This window comes from Nilaparvata lugens, chromosome 9 (assembly GCF_014356525.2).
Source record: "Nilaparvata lugens isolate BPH chromosome 9, ASM1435652v1, whole genome shotgun sequence".
Classification (NCBI taxonomy): Eukaryota; Metazoa; Arthropoda; class Insecta; order Hemiptera; family Delphacidae; genus Nilaparvata; species Nilaparvata lugens.
The window spans coordinates 40,426,073-40,443,838 of record NC_052512.1 but is presented as its reverse complement, the minus strand read 5'-3'; the positions used below and the strand labels follow the sequence as shown (position 1 = coordinate 40,443,838).

Here is a 17,766-nt window from a genome sequence, read left to right as displayed (position 1 = left end):
CAAGAAATTTGGATCAACTGAAGGAGAATATTCGGCGAGAACTTCGTGAGATCCCGCGGCAAACGTTGGAGAGAGTCATGACGAACTTTTCCAAGAGACTCGTACAGTGTACAGAAAATGGTGGTCAACATTTAAATGACGTAATTTTTGCGCCGTAAGCTATTTTTCAATTTTTTTTAATACTAAATGTAATTTCCAATTCTCCTCTTTACAATAAAAAAAATATATAAATATATCTCAACAGCTTTTTAATTTATCCAATATCAAAAACCGTCAGGTTTGACTGCCGGACCCAGTATTACATCCCTGATTAAGCTGATTTACGACTCACACTGGCGCACAAGGAATCTTCCTTTTGCCGGTGTTTTTGCCTCACCTACTGTACTTATGCATGTGATCATAAATTGAATCTTCATTTTAAAACTATTATTTATAATATAAAGGATATCATTTCGTTATTATATCTAATTAAATAAATGTATGCATCTTGGTTTAAGTGCAGTAGCATATACTTATATTTATTTTTTGTAAAGCTTTTTTGTATTTTGTTTTTGACAAATGAAATTCATTCATTCATTCATTTTAATACAAAGTCCAATTTATTGAGTGTAAAAAAGTCATAAGAAAACTTGACAACATACGAATTTACAAAAAGTTACCAAGCTAAAAGAGGATACTTATTTTCGATGAGAAGATTGCGCATTTGTTTTCCACTTAAAATGTCCGCCCATTTAGGATCAAACTTTGTGGTTCCGATAATTAAAATTGATTACAAATGTTCATCTGACAAAGAAAACTTGACAACATACGAATTTACAAAAAGTTACCAAGCTAAAAGAGGATACTTATTTTTGATGAGAAGATTGCGCATTTGTTTTCCACTTGAAATGTCCGCCCATTTAGGATCAAACTTTGTGGTTCCGATAATTAAAATTGATTACAAATGTTCATCTGACAAAGAAAACTTGACAACATACGAATTTACAAAAAGTTACCAAGCTAAAAGAGGATACTTATTTTCGATGAGAAGATTGCGCATTTGTTTTCCACTTAAAATGTCCGCCCATTTAGGATCAAACTTTGTGGTTCCGATAATTAAAATTGATTACAAATGCTCATCTGACAAAGAAAACTTGACAACATACGAATTTACAAAAAGTTACCAAGCTAAAAGAGAATACTTATTTTTGATGAGAAGATTGCGCATTTGTTTTCCACTTGAAATGTCCGCCCATTTAGGATCAAACTTTGTGGATCATTAAAATTGATTACAAATGTTCATCTGACAAAGAAAACTTGACAACATACGAATTTACAAAAAGTTACCAAGCTAAAAGAGGATACTTATTTTTGATGAGAAGATTGCGCATTTGTTTTCCACTTGAAATGGCCGCCCATTTAGGATCAAACTTTGTGGTTGATCAAACTTTGTGGATCATTAAAATTGATTACAAATGTTCATCTGACAAAGAAGCTCTGTAATTGGAGGGTTAACAAACATCATTTTTGAAAATGTCTGCTCACACTTATAGGTAGATCCAAAAATCTGCTTGTTTACAGCTAATTTTACACTAATTGAGAAATTTATTTATTTACATACAAAATAATACAAATTACATACAAATGGAGTGGCTAGTAAGAGAAGAGTACTGATACTGAACTCAAATTATTTGTTGTCAAAAATGTGAATAAATAATATTTTAAAAAATCTGTTGCTATAACTCTCGTCGGGCCGGACAAAATCCATCCGCGGGCCGTAGGTTGGAGTGCCCTGGTTTAGACTATAGTGAGGTCCACGTTATAATGGCAGTGAAGAAAGATACGAGAACAACGTTGCCAAACTGACTCCATTTTGCCACTGAGTGTACACAGTTGTTATCCAATTCATGCCATTAAATTCTATCTGATATTTATTCTAATTCCCTTGATAAAATAATCAATTCCATGTCAAATTGATTAAATTCATAATAAAATATATTTTTTTATAATTTGATTCTAAACTTTGCTTCCATAACTGAGATCAGATTTACAAACCTGAAATGGCGGCTAATTTGAAAAGCTGTGATACATGAATCTGAATTTCAAAACAACGGAAATTAAGTTATTTTTTTGGTATTCTATTCAATTTTTTTTTAAATAATAGAAAAATAGAAATCCTATTTGAAATAAGTAATTTCAATGGAAATACTTTTAAAATAACCTTTCAATATTATTTATACCGGTACGAGTAGGTCTAACCTATAATTATGTGTAGGCTAACTGAAGCATGGATGAAGTCTAGGATGGTTAGTCATCAACTTTTAAAATGTCATTTCAGGTATTTTAATTTGTGTTTCTCATGAGGTAATATCTAAAAATTATTTCATTGTTTCAAAAATACATTTTAAATGAATTATACGACTTGTGTACCAAAGTATTTTGATAGAATGAAGAAAAAAAATGGCGGCTGAGAATTGTTTTATTTACTTTTGTAACAGTCACTGTCAAAAGTAAAAATAAAATATTCTGGCAAACGGACAACATTGCAAAGCTAGAGAGAGATAGCGCTATCTGTTTTGTTGTATGATAGAAAAGGACAGAAACAGTATTGTCAATCGTACACTGCCATTATAACGTGGACCTCACTATATTAGGTTCTACTCACATTAAGGGCCGTTTGCACAGTATAGATTGCTAAACTCGATTAAGTTAATCGAGTTTAAGTTACTCTGAAAGTTTAAACTTGAATCGGTTTTCTCAGTGCATTTACTAATCCAGTTTAAATAAACTAGTTTAGCGTTAAGTTGGTAATAGAATGTCATCGTTTATAATATCAGGAAGGGTAATTTTTACAGGAAATATGCTATTTGTTTACAAACCATAAGTAAATTGAGGTTATGTAGCTGCTATTTCCTGGTTCAAAATCCACAGAGTTGTAAGCTGTACGGTAATAAAAGTGAAAAGCGATCAAAAAATTCTTCAAAATATGATGAAATGCTATATTACTATTAGAAACAAACTTATATTTAGTTGGCACCAAAAAATATAATCTAGAATGTAAGATAAAAACTTTATTTTGTTATGAAAATCTATTCAAATCTACTACTGTCTTCCTCGTTTATTAGAAATCTCTCAAAAGCAAAATATATAAGTTATTTGTTATTAAAAACATGTTTTCTAATCAAAAATCACTGATAAAAATTGTCGTATTTTCTATCAAGTGGCTTATTTGATCAAATACTAAATTGGCATGTGCTTTACTGAAGCAAACCCGTTAAAAAAATTCTCTATCTTCCCAGAAATTTAAATGATTCGTTTTCCGCCCAATTTTTCTCAATTCCAAAATTTCTTCATCTTCATCAATCGCATTAAAAACTTCTGTCAATTCTATCATTAATGATTCACTATAACCTAAATAATTATTATCGTCTACAGAAGCATTAAAAACAAGCGTCGAAAAATAATTTACTATTAGCTGTTTCCCCATCAAATTTTACAGATGACTAGTTAATCCAAATTATTTGGTTTAAACCTCCTATTTTGGAGGTTTAAACTTTTCCAGAGTTTAAACTCAACACAGAGTTTAAACTGATACTGCGCAAACGGAATTTTAGTTTAAACAAAAAAATCCAGATTTGGTTCAAGCTTTAGCTTAAACTTACACTGTGCAAACGGCCCTAAATGTTTAAATGATAATAAAAATAATATTTAGATTTCGCCCGGAATTCAGTTCCTATGGTGAAATACACCGATGCTGAATTGTTTGGGGACTAGTTTTTGAAAAACTTATGCTGGATTCATATGGAAAAATATCTGAAAAATTGAATAAAACTAGTCTGGAAGCTATAGTGTGAGTAGTTTTTGAGAAAAAAGTTGAAATATGCACAAAATCTAAGTAGAAAAACACAGACTTCTACGTTTGATGCCCAATAACCTTCTTTAATGACTAGTAAACAAATAATTTTTAGCAATAAAAATTGTAGAGAATTTAATTCTGGAAAGAATGATATAAGCTGTGTAAATTAAATTTAAATAAAAGTTGAATAAAATGTATTCTTATGCAGTTCATTACACCACAAAAATTTGCTGTTTTATGAGAAGAGAACTAATAACTCATAGATCTTTTGCATATTTCAACTTTTTTCTCAAAAACTACTTACACTACAGCTTCCAGACTAGTTTTATTCAATTTTTCAGGTATTTTTTCATATTAATCCAGCATAAGTTTTTCAAAAACTAATCACCAAACAATTCAGCATCGGTGTATTTCACCTGAGGAACTGAATTCCGGGCGAAAACTTTCATCCTGTATAGCTCGCTAATGGAGCGTTTATGGATACATGTTTATAAGAACTTTTTTTCTTATTTTTACCTCTACTATCACGTATTAAATTATTTTACCATAATTAAGAATCACTATGTATTTTCACTATCTATGATATCTATTATTATCTGAAATCAAATTTAATTTTTAATTTATTTTCCTTTCTCTCTCACACTCTTTCTTTCTCTCCACTCAGTGGCTATGCACCATTCGATGAGGTCTATCTATGATCCAGCACAGCAGACTTTTGGTGATTATTTTGAAACCACTTTTCTGGGCATCCTATCACGAAGCAACAAAATTAGAAGAATCTGATTTGCTCGAATTCAGAGCATCCGATTTATCCGAAATTAAACTTCAAGTGTGAAATATCAATATTTTTGTTGGATGACTTGTTCAATAATGACGATTAGTTCAAAAAATGAATTTTAATATTAGTTTAAGAGTTGTCACTTCAAACCTAACCTAAACTCCTCGACCCGGTTGCACAAGAGCCGGTTAAATTTTAATTTCACGAGAGCCAATCAGAGTTTTTTTTTGTAAAGAAGGTTTCTTTGATTGGTTCTAGCCTGTTCTTTGTATGTGTATAATATGCTCTTTTTGCGAACATCTCACGACAGTCAAATCCCACAATGGATAATTTATTGATTCACTTTTGTTGCGTCTAGATAGGATGCTCTGAGAAAATCTTGCATTATATCCTAATGTTGATTTTGCCTTTTTTTACGTATTAGGCATTGTTTTTACTTGCAGCTTTTTGAAGTTTGAGTTTTTCTCCCATAAGATTCTGTGACCGGTTCGGTGAAAATGTTCTTCTCATGATTTGTAATAACTAGTAGTTCTGTGAACAGTAGACCTCACACAGATTTCACATCCACAAGTATCTGATGTCACGTGTTCTCATAATTCTGATGTTCACAGTTAAATCATAATTTACTCTTAAAACTGTTTATTTTCAATCATCTATTAAATTTGTTGACCGAGCGAAGTGAGGTCTAAGATTCAAGTCGATGGTTTGGCATTTCTCTTGATGTTTAAATGTTTGAATATTAAAATGTTTATATGTTGCGCATTTACGGCGAAACGCGGTAATAGATTTCCATGAAATTTGACAGGTATGTTCCTTTTTTAATTGTGCGTCGACGTATATACAAGGTTTTTGGAAATTTTGCATTTTAAGGATAATATAAAAGGAAAAAGGAGCCTCCTTCATACGCCAATATTAGAGTAAAAAATCAGACTATAGAATTATTCATCTTAAATCAGCTGACAAGTGATTACACAGATGTGTGGAGAAGCCAATCTATTGCTATATTTCCATAAGGTCTATAGTTTCAATCAGGTACTTATGGATGAGAAAACTGCGTGAGGTCTACTGTTCACAGAACTACTAGTTATTACTAGTACATTTAAACAGTTTTCTCATCCACAAGTATCTGATGTCACGTGTTCTCATAATTCTGATGTTCACATTTAAATCATCATTTACTCTTAAAACTGTTTTTTTAATCATCTATTAAATTTGTTTTACAAATGTGAGAATATTGATATTGATGGGCACGCATCATAAAAAATATTGAAACCCTACCTTATAGAAAATAGACATCTGTGTAATGCATGCAATGGATAATCCACTTGTCAGCTGATTGATTATGAATAATTCTATAGTCTGATTAATCCTATCTTCAAAGTAGATGATAGTGATATCAGAGTATAGAGGAATTCCTTTTCTTTTCATATTATCCTTAAAATTCAAAATTTCGAAATACCTTGTGTATAAACCATCGACGCGCAGTTGCAAAATGAATATTCCTGCCAAATCTCATAGAATTCTATCAACGCGTTTGGCCGTAATCGCGTTACATACAGACAGACAAAAGAAAATCCGAGTTGAAATATTGACCTCACTACGCTCGGTCAATTAGACTATTCCAACTCAGCCTGACCAAGCAAATATGAATGCTTCCATTAGAATGCATGTGAAGAATATTTTTACTGAGTCGCTCACGGATTCTGATACTGGTATGTAAAAATCCAGCTTGAAGCAGTGATAAGTAGCTTGAAAACAGCTGATCAAATAGCGTTTCATTATTTGTGTTTATTATTGATTTGATTTTATTTGAAAATTTTGAAGGTGCATTTTCGTTTGTGCGTAAATTTCCGCAGTCGACGACGGCATGCATCGTTGACATTCATATTGTCCAATATTCAAGTGTGATAAAACAGCTGATCAAATAGCGTTTCATTATTTGTGTTTATTATTCAAGAATCAAAACATTTCTAAAGCTGCGTTTACACAAAAGTTATTAACAAAATGTTGATAACTTTCTCTTCATAGATTCTATTAGATTGAACATAACTCATCATACACATGATGAACATATGTGTTTGTCAAGTTCCGTTCAATCTAATAGAATCTATAAAGATCAAGTTATTAACATTTTATTAATAACTTTGGTGTAAATGCAACTTTATAATATCAATATTGCCATTTAAAAGTATAAAAATCTGGTGTGGCGCTCTCACACAACTTTCCTTGCCGTTATCCTATTATATTAAGCAAGCAATTTCTGAATATCTGTTTATATTTTTATATCTTTTTATTTATGTTCAACGGATCTCGAAAACAGCTCTAACGATTTTCACGAAATTTGGAACATATTAGGTTTATGATATAGAAATTAGATTGCACTAGGTCTCATCCTTGGGAAAACTCGCTGAATGACATTAAAAGGATAATTCATCCTTGACTGAAACAGGATAATTCATCCTTGGCTGGAACAGCTGAGACTTTCGTCGTTGTGGATAGTAAAAAGTGAGCGATTGATACTGTGGAAAATCAGAATATCGCATCCCCGAAATTTATAATCTGAAGTATAGCCAGCTGTGAAATATAAACACGATCATTTTAGAGAATTGTGTTCTGTTTATCAATAAATAAAAATAACGAGCGAAGCTCGGTGCCCCGATATTTTTTATTTATTGATGAACAGAACACAATTCTCTAAAATGATCGTGTTTATATTTCACAGCTGGCTATACGTCATCTTATGAATTTCGGGGATGCTATATTTTGATTTTTGACATACTCACTTTAATATCCACAGCTGTTTCAGCGAAGGATGAATTCTCATTTTAATGTCGTTCAGCGAGTTTTCCCAAGCATGAGACCTAGTGCAATCGAATTTTTATATCATAAACCTATTATGTTCCAATTTTCGTGAAAACCATTAGAGCCGTTTTCGAGATCCGTTGAACATAAATAACCAGATATAAAAATATAAACAGATGTACAGAAATTGCTCGCTTAATATAATAGGATAAACTCAACCTGCCCCATTAAAACATTTGCAATACAAATGAGACTAATGTAATAACATTGGTAGATAAAATAATAAGGTAGTCCTTGTGCTATTTTTCTTCCAAATTTGTAGGTGACAAAGTCCAAGATGAGGTTAGAATTTCACATGTACAATTTTCACAAAATTCTAGTCCAAAATAAACATGAAAACTATAAATTTTGAATTTAGATGGCTTGAATTAATAAATTGATTAGAAATATTCCACTCAATTACCTCTTGTAACAAATAATATTGAGTTATTTAAGAAAATTTGGAACCATTGAAGAAAAACAAACTTGTAAACACTAAAGCTCAGCTGGATATTCTTTAAATCACCAGTATTGTTCTATTAAGAGTGAAGAGTAAGTTCTATTCAGTTATGCTCTTCAATAACATAATTGAACATAATTTTTCAGATTATTTAGACAAATTGAAATCTATCCAATCTGAGATCTTCAGCCTGTTTTGGTCGACGACGGCATTTACCCACAAACGAAAACCCACCTTTAATTTGCTTGATGTAAATAACTAACGTATTTTCATTTTGATTAATCACGACTCCTTAATTAATTGTGTTCATAATTTGTACACTTTTATATTGGCTACTTGTATCCTGTATTTTTTTTTGTGTGATTGTGTGATTTTTTTGTGATACATAGCTTGTTATTTATTTTAAACTAAAGTACTGAAACTAAATTTAAACCTGTATTTTTTGTGTGATTTTTTGTGATAAATAGCTTGTTATTTGTTTTAAACTAAAGTATTGAAACTAACTTTGAAAATAGTTAATAGATGGAAATTACTGAGATATTGAATTTGTTCAAATGCTAATTAATTAATAATTATTATGAAACGAATATCCAAGTTAAATTCTGTAAATCACCCCGAAGACTTCTGCTGATGCAAATATCGACAACATGGTAAACAGCTAGAAGGAAATTCGATGAGCGCTACTATCCAAAAATAATTTTTGCCCCACTTGGATGTAATGAGCTGGTTTTCGTGCGTCATATGGAGGCCGAAAATGATTGTTTTCTGACCAGGCCGGTAAAAGTTTTACGGCCCTAGGGTTGTAAAATAACCTTGAAGTCAGCTGATTCTGATTTGATGTGAACGTGTTTACAAAATGGTTTATGAAACGGAATCAGTTGATGCTTCTAGAATTGAATAAGTATTCTGCAATAAGATACTATCATTTTATTTGGATGAATAAAATTCAGATAATATATATATTATAAATTATTCAAATTCGATTTTCGAAAGTAGGATAGAAACTTCTAACCTAAACTTCCGAAGTCAACGACAACAAGCATTGTTGACGTTGACATTCAGATTGGCCAAATTTCAAGTGTGCTAAAACAGCTGATCAAAAAACTTTTCATTATTTGTGTTTATTATTCAAGAATCAAAACATTTATAATAATATCATCCTATTGTTATTTGGGAGAATAAAAAGTATAAACTCAACCTCTTACATAATTGAACATAATCTTTGAGGTTATTTAGGCTAATCAGAATAAAAAATAAAAATACTTGGACAATTTCCTGATATTCAGATTACCTCAGATTTGCTAGAGCTATTACCTTCCTGTTTTGCTTTCAGAAGTGCCTAATAAACAATTATTCTCATATATATATATATATATATATATATATATATATTATATATATATATTATATATATATATATATATATATATTGTTTATTTCTCTGTGTGAGGAAAAATAAGGTTCTCACCATGGGCAAAAATGTTTTTCCGGCTCTCAATCTTTTCTAGTCTCATTTTCGGCCCTAGGTTTGAAATAGACTATTACAGCCCGGGAATCGAACCCAGTACCTCCTAATTGCCAGTCAGGAAAGCTTAGCCTTACACTAAACTGACAATCTCTGGATAGCAGCGCTCATTTTATACGAAGCCATAGCGGCCAGCTAGTCTACAGATGGAAATAAATTAGAAATTGCAGTTGTTCAAATGCCCTAATTAATAATTATCATTAAAAGAATATTCAAATTAAATTCTGTAAAACATCCCGAAGACATCTGCTACTGCAAATATTGACAACAGGGTGAACAGCTAGATGGAAATTCACAGATTGTCAGTTTGGTGTAAGGGTAAGCATTCCTGACTGGCAATTAGGAGGTACCGGGTTCGATTCCCGGGCTGATAAATAATTTTTGAATAGTGGCGCTCATCGAATTTCCATCTAGCTATTTACCTTGTTGTCAATATTTGCAGTGGCAGAAGTCTTCGGGGTGATTTACAGCATTTAATTTAGATTTTAGTTTAATATTAATTATAAATCTATATAAATGAAAATTGAGCCTCAAATTTTGACATTCAATAACTTTTTTATGTGTGCACCGAATTTGATGATTTTTCTTTAGTTGTGTTTGATATGTTCAGGAGCAGGTTTATAGCCTATCAAATTTATGATTCGACTTCAGGACTCTTCCCAACGGTCCTTCAAAGTTTACTTGTAATCCTAATGGGAGAAGATTTGTGAGCTGGCCACACAATGATGGAGTTATCTGTTTTGTCTAGTGTTAGACAAGGATAGCAAACTATTCTTAATCAGATGCTAACATTATAACGAAAATCTGACAATAGCATTAATACTGGAATTAATGGAGAAATATGATCTTAGAAATTTTAATAGACTTGATAAAAATAATCTGATTTGTTGACATGAGATGGTATATCATAATATTTAAAGTTAATCATTATTTTACAGTTTTAAGTGTTTAGTGAGTGCTATTTTGTTATTCAATTTGGTATGTAAACAATATAAATTAGAACTTTTCTGTTCTCAAAAAGGTTTGGCCTGAAAATTTGACCTGAATTGAAGTACAGTGTATGGAACATAACATACTTTTTGGAATATTTGTAGTGTATAAATCAAAATTTGGGGAAGAATCAGTTTTGGGCTGTGCCTGTTAGTCCTTCCCCAATCATTTTAAAGAATTGAGTTCTGTTTATCAATAGTTTATAAATAAATAACAAGCGAAGCTCGGTGCCCCATTATTAAACATCTAATCGGAAATTGCTTGTTTAATAGTGAAGGATACAAATTATAACAACTAGTTTTAGTCTATCATTTTTAATCTATTATTTTATTAATTTAAAAAAATGGGGACTATAATTCTATTTTATAAACTAGTAGTTCTGTAAACAGTAGACCTCGCGCTCAGTGAGTTACATTGACCTGTTGTTATGTTTTCTCAAAAAATAATAAATAATTTATCAATCAAAAATGTCTAGAAAAAATCCTAAATAAACATAGAGCTTTCTGTCCTATATCGTACCGTGACGTGTCGTCCCGGAATGTGAGTGTGAGCGCTGTTATCAGGTCTGGCTGCAACTGTCTACAACGTTGATGGAAAGATACAATTTTCAAGATGTTCGATGTTTTTGAATGGGTAGTATTATAGTCAACTGTCTACTAACGTTAATGGAAAGATACATTTTCAAGAGGTTCGATGTTTTTGAACGGGTAGTATTATAGTCAACTGTCTACTAACGTTAATGGATAGATACATTTTCAAGATATTCGATGTTTTTGAACGGGTAGTATTTTAGTCCACTAGACAGCTGATTTATGATGAATAATTCAATTCTATAGTCTATAGTCTGATTTTTACGGTTATATTGGCGTAAGAAGGAGGCTCCTTTTTCCTTTTATATTATCCTTGAAATGCAAAATCTCCAAAACCTTGTATATAAGTCGACACGCAATTTAAAAAGGAACATACCTGTCAAATTTCAAGAAAATCTATTACCGCGTTTCGCTGTAAATGCGCAACATAAAAACATTTAAACATTAAGAGAAATGCCAAACCGTTGACTTGAATCTTAGACCTCACTACGCTCGGTCAATAAGTAGCCACTCGGCCTAAAATTTCAAAAACATATATCTGTAAAATGGATTAATAAATAATAATTATTAGTCCCCCTATTAAAATTTCTGGTCAGAAACCATCCACAATATTCACTCAACATATTCCCAAAGTTTCATGCCGTTCTGTCAAGTAGTTTTCGAGTCTATAGGGAACAAACAAACTAACAAACACACCAACAGACATTCATTTTTATATATAGAGATAAATCAAAATTTGAGGAAGAATCAGTTTTGGGCTGTGCCTGTTAGTCCTTCCCCAATCATTTTAAAGAATTGAGCTCTGTTTGTCAATAAATAAATAACGAGCGAAGCTCGGTGCCCCGATATTAATTTTTAATCTATTATTTTATTAATTTCAAAAAGGCTACTATAATTTTATTCTATTATATAAATAAATATGTTTATTATTGTTTTGGTCAACTGTGGATAATATGTGCTAGTTTAATTTGTACAATTTATTTATTTATTCATTTATTTATTCAGTGAGTGATGTGAGTGAACTGACACCCCCTTCCACCCCGAATGTGAGCCGAAGTAGGAAAGTGAATGTCCGTCCAGACGCGGACTCCGATCAGAAGAAGAAAGACGTGAAAGGCGATCGTAACTCTAGGCAGTCACGAGGCAGTGTTTACAAGTGAGTATCGATGAAAACTTTTTCAATTAAAAAGGGTTTTCTTTTTCAATTAAAAAAGGTTTAACTTTCTATTTAAGGCTGTGCAAAGGGTAAAAATCAACTTTCTACTGGTGATATTTTTCAAAGTTTTTCGATTTGTATATCATCGAGCAATAAAAGGTTTTATCAGGAAATAGTTATTTGTGCAACTAGTGCGCAAAGTGACAGTTTGCTGCACCGAAAGAAACGTTTACGCCCGAGCCGTAGGCGAGGGCGGAATGGTTTCTTGAGTGCAGCAGAAGAACTTTGCGCACGTATTTCACATTAAGTTTTTCCTACAGTTACCATTGAATATGAAAAGTGGGTAATTATGGGTAAAATTGCCTGAAATGCATCAAATGTTTTTCTGTGTAATTTTATTATTGATAAAAACCTTAATCCTAAAATCCTAAAGTCCTCGTTGTCCTTGGTTATAATATCTAATAGTAATAATTAGCGCGTTGTGCTTGGTTGCACCTCTGCTCACTATAGCAGCCACAGCAGTCACTGTTACCAACTTCATTTTGATTTTGCTGCACTATTGCTCCATATAACCTACTAAGTATTTTGCGTTGCCATGTTGCAAATCTGGAGTGCAGAAAAATTTTTCCCGCACTAGAGCGGAAAAGTGATTCTTTGCGTTCTGTAATCAGTGCAGCAATGGCCACTTTTCAACGTAACTGTAGGAAAACATATTTTTAAAGTCCAGTCCAGGCAATGAATGTTCAAAAAAGAGTATAGAGGGAAAAGCTTGGAAAACATTTTTTGACCCCGCAGCTCTGTTAAGGGTGGTAAGGAGGTAAACATGTCAAAAGTCCCCACCCCTACCCACTGTCCTAAGGGGGTGGGGGTGGTTCAAAGGTACTATTTTTTTGGTTTCTCGCATATAACTCGAAAACTATGAATCTTACAAACATAAAATTGTTATATAAAAAATTGAATCTTGCATAATTTTCTACAATATTTGTCTCACAACGTTTTCTATATCTTCCCTAGTTTTCGAGACATCCGCTCTTGAAGGTGTGACATTTTTGAAAAAACACATTTGCCTCCAACTTTCTCTCAATTTTTTCTCTTAAAACTTATTAAAAATCGATGGGAAAAATCCATGCTGATTATAAACTTATAGAGCATTGAATTCTCTTCAATTTGATGTATAATTTCACACTTTTACGAATTTCCCTACACCTTTTGCAGCAGCTTTAGTGTTGATTGTGAAACCTCCATTTTTGCAACAATAGACAAATTGACAAAGGAATGTGAAGGGAATGTTTCAAACACAATTTTTGACTTTGCAGCTTTGTTAAGCATAGTAGTTAGGAGAAGAACATATCAAAAGATTTGTATATAATCAAGCTATCAAAATGAAATAGTTTTCTCATAAAAACATTTTTCTTCCGATTGATACTTTTTGAGATATGAGCGCATAAAGTTTGAATTTTTGCGACAGAACATTTAAAATACGGTGAGAGATAAATAATCTATGATATTTTTAGGGGATAGATTCTTCATGGTATTGTTGATTTAATAAAACAAAAATCTTTTGAAAATATTAATTTTTGAGAAAGTTATTCATTTACAAAAATGACTCAACTAAAAGTTTTTTGTCATTTTTAGTAATGTGAATAACTTACTCAAAAATTGATAATTTCAGAAAATTTTTGTTCTACTACATCAACAATACCATGAAGAATTTATCCTCTGAATCTCATGGATTTATATTCTACCGAACTTGAAATGCTCTGTCCCAAAAATTTGAACTTTAGGCGCTCATTTCTCAAAAAGTAATGATTGGCAAAAAATGTTTTCCTGAGAAAACTTTTCTATTTTGATAGCTTGATAGTATATAAATAAAAAAACTTTGAAAAATATCACCAGTAGAAAGTTGATTGTTAGCTTTTGCACAGGTTAAGGCAGATCGTCGTTCAGTGTTAGTGGCTAATAAATAGAAAAGAGGAAAATATTATAACAATAGCCCTTCTTGAATTAAGGTTGTACACCCCGCTTTTTATGGTGTCTCTCCACTAAAGTGAGGTCCAAGTTATAATGGCAGTGGAAAAAGATAGCAGAACAACGTTGCCGATCCTCTGTCTAGTCGATGCCTTCTATAGACGGTACCTGATACAGGTTTATTAACTGTTCATTCTCGTTTAAAATAATCAATTATATTTTATTAAGCAAGAAATTATATTATCCAATAATTTCATAATGAATTTTTATAATATTAAGATAAAATATTTTGTTAATCAATTTTTAATTCTACATTGTTAAAATAACGATCCGACAACAGATTGATTGATTGAGTACTTTATTTATGTAGATTACAATATATACTGGCTTATACACTTGTATACAATAGCTTACAATACAGCAAAGTTATAGATGAATTTACATAATATAGACTAAGAAAATAACTATTGAACTGTATATTATATGAAAAAGCAATTTGTAATATAATAACTATAGATAATAATCATATTGTTATGCATCTACATAAATTGGCGGAGCTTTGGACATATCAATGTCCATTCTTTGGGAAGAATATTAAAAATATCCTCCCCACTAAATCTCTACCCCCGAACTCTCTACCTAACAGATCAAAGCGAGAAAGAGATAGTGTTATACGCTTTGTTGAATGATAGACAAGGATAGCAATACAATTGCTTATCAAACACTGCCATTATAACGTGGACCTCACAATACAGAGTGTTTCAGAAGTAGTGTCGAACATTTTAGGGTATTGTTCCTGGATGATAGGAGACTGACTACAGATGTCGTATTTGAAGTGTCCAAAACTCAGCGGTTATCCTTAGCTGCCATTTTGTTTTTTTCACTTGGGAATTTTTATCTCAAGAACGAAATTATGTATTGATCTGAAATTTGGCATGAATATTTATGCTTTAAAGACATGACTTTAAAAAATGAAATAAAAACTTTTCTATGTAGATTTTCAAAATGGTGTCAAATTTTAAATTTTTGATTGAAAATTTCACGAAAACCGTTCACTTTACAGAAAATTCACAAGAGACAAAAAAGTTAGCAAATTATGTCACGATTTCAAGGATGCCCTATTTATTAAGATTGGTCAGAGAATAACAGAGAACCACTTTTCACAATTTAAACATCAATATTACATTTTTAATTCCAAATATATTTGAGATGAAGCTTTGAAACTCGGTATGGCTCCATATTGACATACAACTGATTTTACAATGTTTTTCAGATGATCTTTTTCGTTCATGCTGTACGAAAATAATTAATTTCTCTGTTATTCTCTGACCATTTACTGACATTCTCTCACTCATTTTGGTAGAGAGTTAGAGGGGAGGATATATTTTTAATATTCTTTCCGAAGAATGGACATTGATATGTCCAAAGCTCCGCCAATTCATGTACATGCATTACAATATAGTTATCTATAGTTATTATATTACAAATTACTTTTTCATATCATATACAGTTCAATAATTATTTTCTTAATCTCTATTATGTAAATTCATCTATAATTTTGCTGTATTGTAAGCTATTGTATATAAGTGTATAAGCCAGTATATATTGTAATCTACATAAATAAAGTACTCAATCAATCAAACCAATCTTAATAAATAAGGTTTCCTTGAAATCTTGATAAAATTTGCTAACATTTTTGTCTCTTGTAAATTTTCTGTAAGGTGAACGGTTTTTGCATACCGGGATCACTTGAACAACAGCTGTCTTCTACAGAAGGCTGTGGGAGAGGAATCGTGGAACTATGGTATCCTATCAGTTTCACTGACTTTATAACGTGAATTTCACCTTATATTTTTGTGAAAAATTTTTCATATTTTCTAACATGAAAATGAATGATATGTGCATGATAATAACGTTGTTAGGGGTATAATATAGCATGTTTGTGTGTGTGTGTGTGTGTGTGTGTGTGTGTGTGTGTGTATGTGTGTGTGTGTGTGTGTGTGTGTGTGTGTGTGTGTGTGTGTGTATGTATGTGTGTGTGTGTGTGTGTGTGTGTGTAAAGGTGCAATGGAATAATGCTTTCTTAACAAGAACTTAACATTTCTGTTTTTTAGAATCTTCTCTTCCTGTGAGCCCTTATTTATAAACTATTTTCAAGATCGTTTCTAGCCAATTACGCTCTGAGAAGGGTCTCAGCTCTTCTGGATTTCAGTTTATCCTGCTCATAAAATTAAGTCTGTAACATTTCGAATAATATTAGCATATTGCCATTTGAAAGCAAAAATCTAACCTCCCTAAACTACCCGTTTACCTTTGAAACATAATTCAACAAAACTTTTTAGGGTTTTTTCATTTAAGGCTGTGCAAAGGCTGAGAATAAACTTTCTACTGGTGAAATTTTTCAAAGTTTTTCGATTTGTATACTATCAAGCTATCAAAATGGAAAATTTTTCTCAGGAAAGCATTCTTTTCTGGTCATTACTTTTTGAGATATGAGCGCCTAAAATTTAAATTTTTGGGACGGAACATTTCAAACTCGGTAAGAGATAAATCCATGAGATTTAGAGGATATATGGTATTGTTGATCTAGTCAAACAAAAATTTTTGAGAAAGTTATTCAATGTACTAAAAATGACCAATATAAATTTCCCAATATAATAATCAATATAGAATTAATAATATCAATATTGGGAATGTTATTCAATTTACTAAAAATGACCAAAAGAACTTTTAGTCGAGTTAGATATTTTTGGTCATTTTTTATAATTTAATTGAATAACTTTCTCAAAAATTGATATTTTCAGAAAATTTTTGTTTTACTAGATCAACAATACCATAAAGGAGTGGCCGTAGTCGAGTGGATCAGATGCTGGCTTTATGATTCAGATGCCCGGTTCAAATCCCGGCCCGGGCAAGATATTTATCTCGGGCCACTCCCGTGTTTCGGATAGACACGTTGAGCCGTCGGTCTCGGCTGCCTAAAAAGCATCCGTTAGGTCATGTCAGAGGCCCTGAAATTGATCAGTTGCGACCTGAAAACTCTGACACCAGACCTGAGCCAGCCAGGTCACACGATATTATTATTATTAGTAGTATTATTATTATTATTAATACCATGAAGAATCTATCCTCTACATCTCATCGATCTATCTCTTACCGAACTTGAAATGTTCTGTCCCAAAAATTCAAACTTTAGGTGCTCATATGTCAAAAGTAATGATCGAAAAAAATGTTTTCCTGAAAAAACTTTTTAATTTTGTTAGCTTGATGATATACAAATCGAAAAACTTTGAAAATATCACTAGTAGAAAGTTTATTTTTAGCCTTTGCACAGCCTTAATGAAACTAAACTATAGTGATGTCCACGTTATAATGGCAGAGTAGGAAGATAGGAGGAAAAGGTTGCCAGATCTCAGCCTTGCCACCCAAACAGCTGATACTGGTTTATCTGATTAATTCTACTGATTATTATTGTTGAAAATAGTTAATCATTCATATTTTATTTGTCAAGAGAATATATTTTTTTTGAAGACTTGATAATAAATTTTCATGATTGAGATTTAAATATTTGTGTCAATTTCTACATTGTTATAACGATGTTGGCACAAATCGCCATGCTTGAA

The 17,766-nt window shown here is 31.7% G+C and overlaps 1 protein-coding gene across 6 annotated transcripts in view; it reads left to right on the top strand.

Moving 5' to 3' along the window:
• LOC111062054 (solute carrier family 12 member 2-like) overlaps positions 1-17,766 on the top strand; it is a 184,199-nt gene that overhangs the window by 148,892 nt on the left and 17,541 nt on the right. For 4 of the 6 annotated variants that reach the window (XM_039435870.1, XM_039435869.1, XM_039435873.1 and 1 more), the window contains 2 exons: positions 4,500-4,553; positions 12,025-12,175. In XM_039435870.1, the coding sequence (XP_039291804.1) occupies positions 4,500-4,553; positions 12,025-12,175 (205 nt within the window). The remainder of the gene's footprint in view (positions 1-4,499; positions 4,554-12,024; positions 12,176-17,766) is intronic. The other 2 variants (XM_039435874.1, XM_039435872.1) reach the window with 1 other exon arrangement.